The sequence below is a fragment of the Protomyctophum parallelum genome (assembly GCF_964188405.1).
Source record: "Protomyctophum parallelum genome assembly, chromosome: 5".
Classification (NCBI taxonomy): domain Eukaryota; kingdom Metazoa; phylum Chordata; class Actinopteri; order Myctophiformes; family Myctophidae; genus Protomyctophum; species Protomyctophum parallelum.
The window spans coordinates 48598335-48613909 of NC_139702.1; the positions used below are offsets into that span (position 1 = coordinate 48598335).

Sequence of the window (15575 nt, forward strand, 5' to 3'; positions counted from 1 at the left end):
GAATAGTATCACAATAGAGTTGCTAATATCTACCAAATAACACTAAACAGTACACTGTACAGAACAGTACCTCAATGACAACAGTGCTGGATATAAACCTGCATAACCCTGGATAATAGTTGGCTTTAATGCATACTCATAGACCAGTGTCTGATGCACATACTGTACACTTGTGAATGTTTGTGTGTGCGTGTGTGTGTGTGACGTGTTGGGTTTGTTTTGTATCTCCTCCGCACCAGGGGACCTATGATTTATGGGCGCATCTGTCAACCATAATAAAGCAGTCTCTAATGAAGCTAGGAAAGGTGACCTGTGTGTGTGTGTGTGTGTGTGTGTGTGTGTACACGTGTGTGTGTGTGTAAATGAGCTAGTTAAAGTGCGTGCGCAATACTGCGCATATACACGTACGTTATGAGCATCCTCACTTGCTTGTACATGCGTGTAATTTCAAGCATGCATCTCGTGCAGACGTACATGCTTGAAGAGTGGGAAGCCGTTTAAAATGCAGCATGTTTACAAGCTGTGTGTGGAAGTGGTAGTGATGAGAGAGGGAGACAGAGTGTGCTGCAGGAGAGGGAAAGACATAAAACACCACACACACACACACACACACACACACACCTTCCGGTGTTAATTTATCCATTTTTATCTCAGAGAGTGTACAAATGTATAACCACATTTGTACACTCTCAGAGATATATTAGCTAACACTATATGGATTCTACTGTGTATGACCAGTCTAGCACTGCACCACAAACAAATGTAGGCCACTTATTCCAGTGGGAACGGCACAGCCACCAAGAGGAAGAGTCTTATCTGGCAGCTGATTCAATGTGAGGATGAATACTATTGTTGGATGCATAGAATGAAATGACAGAGGGAAATTCACCACTATAGCCTTTAATCACCTGGTTGTACCGTACTAGCCTACTTGTTACTGGCTTGTGGTGCTCTATTAATATCCTAATATCAAAGATAGAGGGATGAGTGGGGATGACTGGGGAGAGACCTTGGAAACAAACCAGGGCTTGAAAGAAAAATGTGGGAATGGGAGGGGGAGGGTGGTCGGCACATGAAGAGAAATGGATAACAGTATAGCAAATAAGGCAAAAGGGGTGAAATCATGGACAAGACAGGAAAATGGAAGAACAAGGTGAAAATAGAAGAACGAGATGAAAATGGAGATGGTCAAAATGAAAGATGTCTGAAGTGGAGTCTGAGCTATATTTCATCCATTCAACAAACAGTGAAATAAGCAGGAAGGGATTCTGACTATTGCAGATCATCAGCTATTACAAGAGATCCTAAATAACCCACTCCACAATCTCAATACATCATTTGTAAAATAATTAACGCTTACTTACAGGATAAAAGTGACATCTTATGTACAATTTGTGAGGGGAATTATTTGTAGTTTTTAATGATGGTTGCGAGAATTAGGCTAGTGATGGTAGCTGCTCTCCAACCAGAGCTTGCATGTGCAGGACTGCATATGAGCTTATTATAGAAGCTGGAGTGATGTCTGTGTATATAGACCTAACTGTGTCACTATAAGCGGGTCTTAAAAACATGTACAGGTACAGTAAAAGAGCGACTAAACTGCTGTGCAAGTGGGACTTCTGTTGGATGTCCCCTGGAAGCATCCAAGGAAGCTGTAATTAATATACACCCAGCCGTTCCAGGGTCCATTAACTGACTCTCTAATTAAGGTAAATATGAGTTGTAGAATCTTATGAGATAAGCAATGCAAGGTCAAAATTCTTAAAGAATAAAAAACAATCCAATTGCCCAGTATGATTTGATATTTCAAAGAGAGTCTGAACATTTGAAATGTGAGATTCTCTAAAATAAAATGCAATGTTTTATTTAGTAATTGATAAGGAACAAACAGGGGCCTAAGTTTTCTCAGTAACCTAGGAAAAACAAAAAACAAAGGCCTACATCCTTCACATCAACCAACAAAACAAACAAATTGAAGTATCTCTCTTTTCCTAGGTGCTGATGTATAGCTGCTTTTCAATACAGGCCCATGCTATTTTTGAGTGCTGTGAATACTCGTCTACGGTCTACGCATTGCACCACTGTGCTCCACCCCCCAAAAGCCAGGTTGCTCTTCCACAGTACTGTGCCAAATTAGTTTAAATGCCTCAGCTCATGCCAATGTTCATACTCGCTGCAACCTGGGGCTCCAGTTCCTGTCAGGGGAACCCCTGGGGCCAATGTTCATACTCGCTGCAACCTGGGGCTCCAGCTCTCCGTCACAGGTGCTCAGACTGTTTAAGCCATATAGCATCTGACAAACACATGGGTGTTTATTTGTTAGCTAAAAGCCCTTGGGGGAGAATTATTGTCTTGGAGCTCATATAGAGTGTAATGAAATTGCACTACAGTTAGCATTTTAAGCTGTTCTCAGTGTTTCAATGGTATATTTATTTTGTGCAGCGCAGCAAAAATGATTCAAAAGATAGGCCCGGAATGTTAACTCAACTGTCTGGGAACCTAGGCTGCTGAGGCACACGCTGACGGCGTGACGCGGGTTCGACTCCCGATCCCTGACGGCCTTTGCCACATGTCTCCCCCCCCCCCCCCATACGATAGATACGGCTCAGTGAGCTACAGGTTGCATCACTGCTTTTTGCAGATGATGTGGTCCTGATGGCACCATCGATCCAAGACCTTCAGCTCTCACTGGACCGGTTCGCAGCCGAGTGTAAAGCGGCTGGGATGAGGATCATCGTCTCTAAATCTGAGGCCATGGTTCTCAGGAGGAAACCAGTGGATTGTGCAGTCCAGGACTCCAGGTAGGGAATGAGGCATAACTCCAGGTGAAGGAGTTTAAGTATCTCGGTCTTGTTCATGAGTGAGGGGAGGACGGAGAAGGAGATCAGCCGGCGAATCAGAGCGGCAGGGGCGGTGTTGCAGTCGCTGTACCGCACTGTTGTAACGAAAAGAGAGTTGAGCCAGAAGGCAAAGCTCTCTGTCTACCGAGCAATCTTCATTCCTACTCTCACCTATGGTCATGAAGTGTGGGTCATGACTAAGAATAAGGTCGCGAATATAAACGGCCGAAAGTAGTTTTCTCCGACGGATGCTGGCATCTCCCTTAGAGATAGGGAAAGGAGCCAGCTTAGGTGGTTCGGGCATCTGGTTAGGATGCCTCTCGAGCGTCTCCCGAGGTCCTCAATGCACGTCCCATTGGGGCAGACCAAGGCGCAGATGGAGGGAGGGATTACATCGGCTCACTGCAGGCCTTGGAACGCCCGGATCCCCCAGGAGGAAATTAGTAATGTTGCTCTGGAGAGGAATGTCTGGAGGTCTCTGGTGGAGATGTTGCCCCCGTGACCCGAAGCGGTTGAAGATGGATAGATGTTTAGAAGATTTAGAACACTTTCCTGGGGGTCTTTGTGTGTAATATGTGGTTCTAGATATTTTTGCAGTGAGCCCAGTATCTCTGACGTCATCGGCACTGGGCTCACTTCCTTCCCAGACTACAGTTCCCATAATGCTTTGGTGCACTGCTCCTCCCTGTGGATAGGGGGAGGGCTGTCTTACTGAGACAACATGTAGTTCAGGAAGTAAGTGAGCCCCGTGTCCATGACACCAGAGACACTGGGCTCACTGCTAAAATCTAAAATATCAAAAACCACATATTACACACATGAAGACCCCAGGAAAGTGTCCTAAATCTTCTAAACGTCATTACTCATTAACAAATATCTTTTTGCAAAAAGGGTGAAGTTTCCCTTTGAAGAGGGTAAAGGGAGAGGGGCTGTAGTGATTGGTAGAGCAAAGCAGGGTAAGAGAGACCAAGATGGCAGGTCGGCAGGAGAAGGGGGTGGAGGCAGATGCGTATGAGTATTAGAGTAAGAGGTGAAGGAAGAGGAGTAGAGGATTTTCTTTGTACAACCGTCCCTCAGGCCACTACAAGATCTGCCAAATTCAATCAATCTCCAGGTGGCCGTGACTGATACATTTCGGGAAAGGCACCCTTTCAGTCGGTCACTGCACTGATTGCCTACTAGCTGGGCAAGGGGCACCATTCAATACCTTGAATAGCAGGAGATTGTGAATGGGGAAGGGAAGAAGGATGACTTCTACTTGACAACAGCATCACCCTGACATATTGAAAGAGATTGAATAGCTATATGAACGTTTTTCTGCTGTCACTCAAAGTACATCAATTGTTTCAATCTAAGAGATAATGCACTAGACACTGAATGCATGAGGATGGAATAGAAGCTTATCAGGCCAAGGAGCAGACAAGTGATGTGTTAATTATAGCATACAGTTAATTTAAGAGTATCCATTAAGCCTAGTGCATTGTCAAGGCCCTGTTCTTTATTACTATACATAGTTCAGTGGAAAAGGGTGCGCTTGGCGGTTTTACTGGTATGTGTGTCTCCTGACAATATGATCACATAGTTTGTTTAATTTGTCACATACCTGTCCTAGTGCTGCTACCTTTGAGCTGTGATCTACTGTATGTAGTAAAGTTGAGCCACAATTAAAGTTTCACTATTATATTATAAAAATGCTGTTTTAGTGCACCCTGCAGAGCAAATCAAGAGACCTTCTAGTTTCTGATTATATGGTGATTAAATGTTTTATTAGGCTACTCATACTCTGACCTTGAGGATCCAGATCACTGGTGGTTCATTCAACCTGGACCTTAAACCTGGAATAAAGGAGGAATGTAATTAACTAGACCAAACACTAGTGCTATAGTCCACCAGCACTGGAGTAGGACTCGGAGGCTCTGAACTAAATGATGTATAGTAATAACTTCAAATGGGAATCAGGTAGAACTGGAGGAAGAAATAGTCTGCAAAACTGGTATGAAAAACTCAGCTCCACTGGTTTATGGAATTATTGAATCAATAAACCAGTGGAGCTGAGTTTTTCATACCAGTGTTGCGGACTCCATTTCTTCCTCTTGTACTGCCATTTGTCCAGCAGCTGGTCTAGAGTGGAGGTGCATGCTCTATTACTTTTGTTAATCAGGTAGAACTGGCCATGGTGCAAGAACATTAGCCTGTTTGCTTTCAAGATGATAAATGTTGTCCACCATCTTTCAGTTAAGATTTAGTAGATAGGCTTTTTGATAGATGTTTGCCTATTTTCACTGAATGTTCAGCTATGAGGACATGCCCAGAGAGTTAAACTAGGTATGCTAGACAAACGAGTTCATGTGGTTACATTCCATTAGAGCATACTCATCATATCACTGCATACACGTTGTGAAAGCCGAGGTGTTGTTTGACTGCACAATTTCCACCAAATCTCCAGTTTTGTTGTTGCCAATTTGTTGTTGCCAATTGCCAATTTCACCACCCTAATAATTATGGCTCAATTTAATTACATGAACCGTAGCATCCATATTATCATTCGGTGAAACTAGGCCTATAGACTAGTGTAGATCCTTTTGTTTTCACTGACTATAGTGTAGAGGGGAAAAAGGAGGGGACCAGTATAGACCCCATGGAGAGTATAGGGGTTAAATTAAGAAAGCAGACCGTATACTTTCACCATCAATTTCACTCCCATACAGGATGACTGCACTGCTGTTTGCACAAAACAAATCCCATTTGAGAAGCCGGCAACACTCATCCAAACAAACACAGCAACTTTGTCACTTTATGTACCTTTGACCACGGCCCCTTATTTTTTCTCACAATCCTTCTCAGCAATGGAGCATGGTGCATACTAACGAATAATCGTTTGAAGACACCCATTTGCTCCAGACAAATGTTTTTCCAAGCAGCCTGTATTTGCAGTTTTTGACCATTTCTCATTAGGTTTCTTTTTTTTTTTAAGATATTTTTTTGCGGCTTACGCCTTTTATTGATTTTTGAAGGGACAGACAGTAGGCTGACAGGAAACGGGAGAGAGAGATGGGGGGATGACATGCAGTAAAGGCCGTGTCGGGTCCGGGAGTCGAACCCGCGGCACACTGCGACTGGATTACCAGTCCGGTGCCCAGACCGTTACGCTACGGCCTGGGCCTCTCATTAGGTTTCTAGACCAGTTCAACGTCCAAGCAATTTTATCCACTTATTCCTTTGCTTAAGATGTAGGCCTATATTTATCATTTGGAATGTATAATTTTAAAAACCTTTTCAAAATTCCTCCAGTGTCATATCATAGCTGTGACACATATGCTTTAAATCACTGACAGTGAATTCAGGATAAAAGATGTATAGAGATCAACTTTGCATTTCATCTTATTTAATAGAAAAACAAGAACAGAGATTAAACGGGGAGCTTACCGGTATATTATGCACATATTTTGCACATCATACTGTAATAGAAATGAACAAGGTAAGACTTTATCAGCACGAAAATGAAAAATAATCCATTGAAAACTAATCTGAAAATAATTAATAAAAATCAATATTGCAATAATATAAATAAAAGGCCCCCAAGCCAATACACCTGATAAACATATACCAAATGCAATGAGACTTTTAGTTAATTGCACAATATCTTGTAAAAGTGAATATACTGAGTGACAGTAGGATACAGTATGTATTCCAATGATCAGTACCAGCATAGTACCGGTTAACATCTGGACTTCATTGTGGGCTAGTCATAAGACTGCCATTAGAACAAATATACATGCATTTCACTATATTATTGCCTTTTGACTTTTTAAATACTGTTTTATAACATCATCTATTTCTAGAAAATAAGTGTGTAGGCTAGTTGTTAATTTTCTTAACATATCTATTTCCTACTCTTTTGTCCTCTCTTTAAATCACAAACACACAGGCGACTCTGTAGGCCTTTATACTGTACACACTAAAACATTCCAGTATGCTCACAGGAATAGCTGCTGTAACGTTCAAATTTCACTTGGCACCAAAAAAATCATCAAGGGGAAGAGGAAGAGGAAGGTTTTAACATAGGCTACCTGTCTACTTCACTCCTGCACAGAGGAGGGAGGGGGGCGCACACAGCAGTTGGGCCGTCTGACATTTTGCAGCATTGACCTAAAAATGTTCTGCTGCCTCCTCTTTTTCTTCTTGCCATGTTGTGGAGAATCACCCGCAGAGATGGACTTCCTGATCGAGGACTGGAGTTTCCTCTCCTGCTCCTTGATTTTACATTGCAGATGGCTCTGGATGGCAAAGCCCAGGCACTCTAGGTCAACACCAGCCCCATACACCTCCCATGTCATCCCTTGTTCATCCCAAACCACATCCTGAACATTCTTTTCTTTCAGATTCACTGATTCGTCATCCACCTCTTCTTCCTTTCTCTCTGTTTTTAGATCAGTCTTGCCAGGATTTTTTCCCTTTGCAGATGTTTTTGCTCCAGCCTTGGTCTGGTCTTTTGGACAGATAGACTTTGGTTTGTCGTATGTTCCTGTCAAAGTGGGCTTGGCTGTAGATGCAGACTGAGACAGAGCGTTGCCGTCATCAGATTTGGACTTGCAACTACTAGCTGCTATTTGTGTGGATTCTAATTGCGAAGCAGGAGCTTGCTGAGCAGTTGGCGTCTTGGCAGACTGCACTGGAAAAGACATTATTTCGGATATTGTTGCCTCAGATTTAGTCATACACTGGGAGTTGACCCTCTCCCCTTGATGGGGACCTACATTGGTCAACTGTTCCTTTTGGCCACTGGGTTCGATGTTGATCTGATAAACAGGCTGCAAGGGTGGAGGGCCTCTCTGGATGTTGCATAGAGCTGAGCCAAGCTCCTTAGGCTTGGCTCCTAGCCTGGAATCCTGCTGCATGGAAGTGGCCTCTACCACACTGGTGTTTTGATTGGGACATAGCTCAGCCTCTAGGGTGAGTATCTCTGACCTAGGATCTATAGAAGTTGGTAGTGAAGCCATAGGAACCGGCAAGGGAATCATCTGGTGTAGGCCCACACTGCCATCCCCCTGGTAGGTTATAGCCAGTCTCAGAGTGTCCTCCCTGTCGATAGCTCTGGTGCTGTCCCTGCAAGATTCTGCAAGAGGCAACAGACTGGGACTGGTGGACACAGCCTTATTGCAAGTCTTAGCTACTGCCTGTACCTCTACATCTTGCCATTGCTTAGTAGGGGTGCATGACAGGGAGGTCATTGTGGAGGCCTCGCTATAGAACGTAAAAGAGGACTGCTGCTGCGCAGAGACATCTGTCTCGGTCTGTCTGGATTCCTCAGCCACCTTCCCATGTGCTGGTGTGTGATGTTGAGCCTGGGGTGGTGAAGAGGAACCCTGTTGTGAAGATATCAGCTGGTGTTTGTCTAAGGAGGTGTGTGCATTATTGACAGGTTGCAAGTCCTGTGGTTTGTGTGTCGAGCTTGAATTCTTATTTGTAAGTCCTGCATTAGTGGCAAGGCTCCTGGGTGGCGTGGTAGTAGTGGTGGTGGGCAGAACTACAGACTCCACAGTCTGTATAGTTTGAAACATCTCTTGCATTTTGTATTCCGTTTGAGGGGGGGCTGGGGATTTTGTCTCAGGGGTACAAGCTTTAGAGGCCTGCGGGGGGCACTGCAACTGACCAGGGCTGATGGCTGAGCTACATGCAGGGCTATTTATATTATCTGGCTCTTTAGATTTCAAGGGGAGAGCAATGTCCTTGTTTGTGGAGGCTGAAACCCCCTTTGTGCTACACTGCTGAGGTGTCAGCACTGATGCTGTATGTATTAATTCACAGGCTTTGTCGAGCTTTTGATTATTTGAAGAGACATGGCTGTTGCTGTCCCCCTTAAGTAATTCTTTTTCTAAGGACACTCCACAGCCCTGCAGTGTAGGCTCTGCACAGATCTCCTGCAGGCTCGGTCCTTTCGCTCTGAAGTCATTTGACGGCACGTCAACCTTTGATGAGGTAATGGCAGGTGACAGGGCAGCATTACAGATAGCCTTCTCCTCTTCAAGGGTTAACATCCTCAAATTAGCATTACTATCCCTCTGGCTCTCTCCCACTCCACTCACATCTTGACCTGCCAGCAATGACGAGTCTGGTATATGTTGGCTGCGGTCCCCGATCACGTGTCCAGATTTCTCCTGGTTATTATAGGCAGGGGCAAGCGTGTCGGAGACGACACCTCCAGCTGATTCTACCCCCTTTGGGGTAATCGGGGAGGTGTTATTAGTAGAAGTAGTGGTGGTAGTAGTCATAGTGACATGTACATTATCCTGCCTGCACTCTGTAGAGGAAAGGGTAGAGGTTGGACAAACCTGTGTAAGGTTTAGGTTAGGTTCCTTTGCCCAGTTGGCATTAGACTCCTTATTACCCAAAGTGTCTACAGCCAGCTGAGGCACCATCTGGACTGTCACTGTCCTTTTTGGGTTAGTTCCCATCCTGAATCCACCGCTTTACAGTCTTTGTAGTTAATCCAAAAGTTGAAAAGAGCTGTGCGATATTATCCGATATCCTAAATTCCCTAGAGTAGGAAAACATAAAAAGTCTTAGTTTCATGAAGCCGAGTGAGTTTTACTATAATCATACACAAAATATCACTGAACCAACACTCACTGAGTGACATTTAATAGAGTCCAACTGGTGACTTCTAGTCCAAAATAGATAATTGTAACAGTTAAGGCCTATATTCATACACCAGTTTTATAGTGATAAGGTGACCACTGAAACAGTGGTTTATAGTAAAAATAGAGAGATGTGTTTGTGTGAGCGCCTGAGCGGTGAGACGTCATTGTAGTTTCAGTGGTCACCTTATCACCTAAAACTGGAGTATGAATAGGCCTTTATAGTATAGTATCTGATTTTCAAATCCATTTGATCTGTTTCAAATCCATTTTTAAATAGTGCCCCATATAAAATCATACGTGTCGTTATTTTTTTAACAGCCCACTTGAATTATTTTCACTCTGTTGTTGATTAACATGCCAAGTGTGTTGTAGGAAGTTGTGAAGTTGTTATTACAACAACATAAATGTGCAGTATGTTGGCTACATCATTGATATAAAATATAATTACATTTAAAAAGAATAATTTCCAGTTAATTCATTGCATCAACTTAAAATAACTGTAAAATCCATATAGCCTACATATAAAGAGAAGACAGACAGTTTACACCAACATGGTGAGTATGCTAATCTGGTGTTTTACAGCCAGAACCAATTAAGCATTTTAATCAAATTGCAATTATCGATGAGTGATCAGTTCCACTGCATGACTAGCCTAAGCAAACTAATCGAACAAATAACTCAAGCTCCTCCCTTGCTATAAGGAATATTCAAGAATGCTTGTCTAGTCCTCAGCCATAATTCAATGTTAGGTTTTGTGTCACAGGCTCGGTAGCATATAGGCCTACTGTAGGTAATGTCTATAATAATAAATAAAATAATAATAATCCACAGTAAAGATCCATGTATGGACAAATTGATAGATTAAAGCATTGTGACATGAATACAATAACGAAACAGACTTATTTTCAGCTAATCTATGGCTATATACGGTTATATTGTAAATCATAGCCTACTGATAAAACGGGCTAAATGTTTTAGAAAGGACCGTCACCTCCTGACTACATAGCCCCTCGTGTAAAGACTCATGAGCGACTAGAGCAGCGGACAGGTCAATGCAATATTGCAATGCCTAATACAACACATCATATAGGCTACATGTGTCCGCTGATGAGTCATGACCACCGACTCCAACCCAGGAAAAAGAGACAAAAAGAGACAATCAATATACAATTGATGCTGATGAGCAGAGCTCGCCGTGCCAATTAAGAGCAACGCTCCGCAGCCGCCCATCCCACCCTCGCAAATTCCACGATGCACCGGTCCTGTTCTGATTTGACCTTGCGGATGCGTTCATCGTCAGACAATAGAAAAGATTTGCGCTGGAAGGGTAGAAACGGACACTTACCTCGAAAGCCGTCCTGTTCATATTATTTAGTGTTCGAGTGTGGAACGGAGATGGGTGACAATAGGACCCGTGCGCCTCCGTGTCGCCGACCGTGCAGGTTGGTCTCCTCGAGAAGAGAATATCAAGTCAGTGTCGGTGACTCGGTGAGATCAAGCCACGCCTTCTATCAGAACCGCGCTGAATGTGGATCTCATGTGGAAAGGTAATGATGATAATTGGGTCCAACATCAGCACGGCATTATCGATTAATTCTCTCGGGAAGAGCGCGAAGCTTAAACACAGACCATGTCTGATCTCACCTCTTCACATTCGCTCTGCGCTGCCTTCACCAATTAACATTTGCAGGCTGTATGGGGGGGGGGAAATCGATGGCCCCTTTCCCTGCGGGGTTTGTGCTGTCTGCCCAGTGCAACTAATGGGCCTATACCCACATTATGGCTTCAACTAAGTTCTAAAACATTATACTGCCCAGATATGTCTGTGGTGGTGTGTTGACTGATATTAAAGCAAAGGGCTTTATTAAGACTATTAGCTAGGCTACATGATGACTCTGAGAGAGAATGCACTGTGCGCTGTTCAACGATGCTAATGGTCCACAGTCCTCATTGGGCCCTTTTGATTAAACTCAGGTGCTGTTGTAATGAAGTTGATACTCTGAGGCTTTGTGGCTTCCTTTAAGGAATTAAGTAGCAGCATAGGATTGATCTTCTACCCTTGAAAGCCCCAGGGAGGTGATTAGGCGAGTATAGGCCTACACAGAGCCTTTCCTCCCTTACTCTAGCTTCACCAGACCTTAATTACTGTCTACACTACTGGTGGCCATGCAGCTTTAGGCACCGCAGCCTATATCACAGCATTGGCCATCTGTGCTTTACAGCCCGAGCTTCGATTAAAAAACTATATGGTTTCACAATGCAGAAATATTCAGGTCACTTATCTCATGTAACAAGAGTCATCTTGTGGTGTCACACACACACACACACACACACACACACACACACACACACACACACACACACACACACACACACACACACACACACACACACACACACACACACACACACACAATAGAGATACTGTTAGTAAAAGTAAAAGTCTAGGGCAGGCTATTATAAATTTGACTTGAGTAAAAGAACAAAAGGTGTTGGCAGCTTTCAAAATATGTCAAACATTTTCCGGTTTTATATTAACTAGGCCAGTCCCTGGCTGTAGAGCACCGAATTAGTAACGGTGGAAGTTGGAGATCCATGCCCCACCCAGCTATGCAATACCCGTTGTACCCGTGTCAGAGTACCCAGTCCACCCATCTGTCTACGTCCCTTTTATCTTTATATGGAGATTTCTGTATCTGTCTCTCTGTGTCGTTATTCCTATGGAGTTGTGTCAGGCATGCCAAAATATGGAGTGTTGTGATATAAGAACAGGCCAGCTCCATATATGGACCCTGTCCAGAGCCCGGGCAGTGGCCTTTTGTGGCGGTTCTGGACAACCGTGGGTCTGACCGACTTGACACTGGGCTCTGCACTCCTGCGGGGTGTGGAACGCATGTGAATTTGAAGTCTGTGTGGTGGGGGTTATCAAACCCTGTACAATCAAGACACGCTCCATATATGGCCAGCAGTGGCGTATTCACAATAAGGCGAGGCCAGACCGCCGTCTGGCCATGTCTCGATCTCGCCTCTCCTTGAAAACATAATTACAAAAAAAGAGACACGTCCGTGAATGGACGTGTCCATTCTGTGGCCAGACCCTCCCATAGACATGCATTGCAAATGTATACGCTTGTGTTCAAGCCAAGGGGAGCAAGGCAGGCAGGCACTATACTGAAGGTATTTGCGTGCTCAGCTGACATTTTCGCCAGTGTGCAGGGCACTAATTACACTTCCAATGACCACATGTACTGTTGAACGCCTGTTTACTAGTGTACAAAGAGTAAAAATTGCACGCAGAAGTACAATGACAACCTCTCGCCTAAATAGTCTAGCGTTTGAGAGAGGTTTAACTGAAGGTCTGAACTACGATTCTGTGATAGAGATTTTCAAGCGAAAGCCCTGCCGTCCCTGCAGGTGTCATGTTCGCCTCTTATCTGTAATGCTGCATACGGTCTGTGCAAACTAAAGACACCGTATTTATTCATATTTTCTTTATTAACGTTTCGATGTGTTCTTGCTGCTTTCTGCCCCCCCGGGGGTCAGCCTGGCCAACTTGTAATTCCTGCATTCGCTACTGATGGCCAGTACAGAATTCATTCCTTATGTTGAACTGAGCCCCCATGCCAAAGCGCCAGCAGTCTGCCTTCACCCAGGCCGATGTGTGCACTGTGCACACGACCTCGCCCTTTAGCACTAAAAACTAGAAAAACATAATCTCTCCCCATGCCTTCGGCCTGGTGGAGACAATAAGGACAGACAGAATGGGAGAGTAAAGAATCTCAGACCAAGGTAGTCTACTACTGACCCCTACTGACAACACTTTGAAACAACAGCCTTGCAGCACTAATAAGGCTGGGACTCTAAAATGCTACCAGTGCTACCACCCTGTCCCTCCTTCTGCTTCTACTCTGTAGTCCGTATGCTGATTGGCACCAAACTGACTGCGTAGGGGTGATGGCCAAGTGCCGATTTACTTCTTGAATCTGGCCTCTGACCTGAGGTCTTACTACAGCCGCCAATCATGCAGACAGTGAAGAACCACTGCTGTTTTCAGCCGACTGTGAGCTTGGTGCTATTTTAAGCTTCAGGTCTTCTGAGACTCAGTGTTAATTTTGACAGCAAATTCAGATTTAGTCTTAGTTGTTTGAATAACACACCATTTAGTTTAGTCATCTGAAATTGTTTAGTCTTAATTGACCCTTAGATCTCCATATACCGGTAGTTGATTTCTACTACAATCTAAATCAACTTTGCCATGGGTTATATTTTCAGCAATCTTTAGTCATTCCATGCAAATATTATTAAAATGAACCCCAACATCAGTATCTGTGGTGAGTTGGTGACTTTATTACCCTTATGCTCAAAATTCCTATAGGAGGGGTCCACATGCACCCTCCTTATTTACGTTTCTAGTCTGGATTTTTGGCATCCAACTAATGAAGATTTTGATGATCCCAAGAAAGAAAAAAAACACAAGATGTAAGCTAACCCAGGTAATGTAATGCATCACTCTGAAAGTCAAACTAAAGTTATAACGTCATTTGTGATACAGAAACAGCCTTGAATCAAGAAATCAGGCTAATGTAATTAATGTATCCTCCTTGCTGACATGTTTGCACCATTGGTGAGATGCGAAAATAATTTCCGCTGTGCTGTACTTTTACTGTACATTGACAATAAATGTAATCTCATCTCATCTATATTTTTATCATCCTATGCTATTACACCATTTAGGTCGAAATCATGATATAACTTTATGTTGTGATAATAAGCAGCAGTAGCCTCATTCAACTACATGTCTTCTGTGTGCAATGACGCACCACCGCCGCCTGCTCACCACTGAATACCAAACGAGTCGACAATATAATATGTTTATCAACCATATTTTCAGAATTATGAAAATTTATAATTTCCTCTCTGGAGAATTAAGCGTAACAGGGGGCACATTTATGCTTTTTTTAGGGCAACTTCGCCAGGCTTTTGGGCGACCGTAGCAGACCGTACGGGCGAGTTATCTTTACTTTTCTGGTCGAGATTGAATATGGGCGACGGTACCCGTTACCAGCGAGAGGACACCTAGCCTTGGTACCTAGCTTTGATTATTTGATTATTAGTTTGTAGAATTACAGTACATTTCAAGCACAACTCAATACAAAAACTAACTGAGTGGACGACGCTCTGGTCCATAGCCCTAATGGGGCCGTGTACTTATTGATAGTTTGTTTTCTTAAGATTCAATCCAAAAACAAACTATCAATAAGTACACAGACCAAAATGCCCTTTGCTGCGGTTGCATTAAGGCTATGGGACTGTAGTCTTCATGCCCTCGCATGAAATGCAGACCAGCCTCTCCTCCGTTCTCCGGAAATATAAATAATGTTTTACCTACTAACCAATACAAAGGCGGCTTGAAAGAAATATACTTTGTTACTCCACTGCGCCCTCTACCAATATTGCCAAGAGAAAACCTCATAGACAAGAATTTCCTTCCGGTGAGAAAAAAAAAACCCTTTCTGGACAAAAAAGGAAAGTAGGCTTTCTAATAACACAAGCCGCCTTTGTATTGGTGAGTAGGTAAAACGTTCTTTATATTTTCGCAACAGAAGCTGGTCTGCATGGTCAAATGTCATCTATAGGCTTAGCAGATGAGATTAAGCTTGGGTGCTAAAAGTTGCACGTTGAGCAATTTGAGTTATTAGCATAATATGTGACCATCCATTAACATCCTATATAAGGCATATATAAGTAGCATGTCTGCATGCGACATGGAACTATGGGGTTTTCATGATTCTGTCATCCATTCCAAGCATTAGTTTTGCACAAAAAAACACTCCTTGGGAGGAAAACCATAACAGGAAAGCCATAACAGACATCACAAATGTGATGAGGTCAGCACATTTGGAGCATGTAGAAACTGCCGGATGCTAACTAACTTGCATATGATGAGCAATTTTCATAATTGCATAATATGTGACCATACCATTAACAACCTATAGAGGGTATGCGCATGCTTAAAGTGAATGGCACATAGAGTGGCAAATCGAGTGGCAAAGCAACACGCAAAGTGAGTTTAACATTGTTTAACGTTGTTTAA

General features: G+C 43.4%; 1 protein-coding gene across 1 annotated transcript; it reads right to left on the reverse strand.

The window, feature by feature from the left end:
* Positions 1-6919: 6919 nt before the first annotated feature.
* Positions 6920-8525, reverse strand: LOC310858409 (uncharacterized protein; the record flags this gene model as incomplete). Its single annotated transcript, XM_083764517.1, has 1 exon — positions 6920-8525. The coding sequence occupies exon 1, from the start codon at positions 8408-8410 to the stop codon at positions 6920-6922; it is 1491 nt and encodes a 496-aa protein (XP_083620643.1). The 5' UTR covers positions 8411-8525.
* Between the last annotated feature and the right edge of the window lie 7050 nt (positions 8526-15575).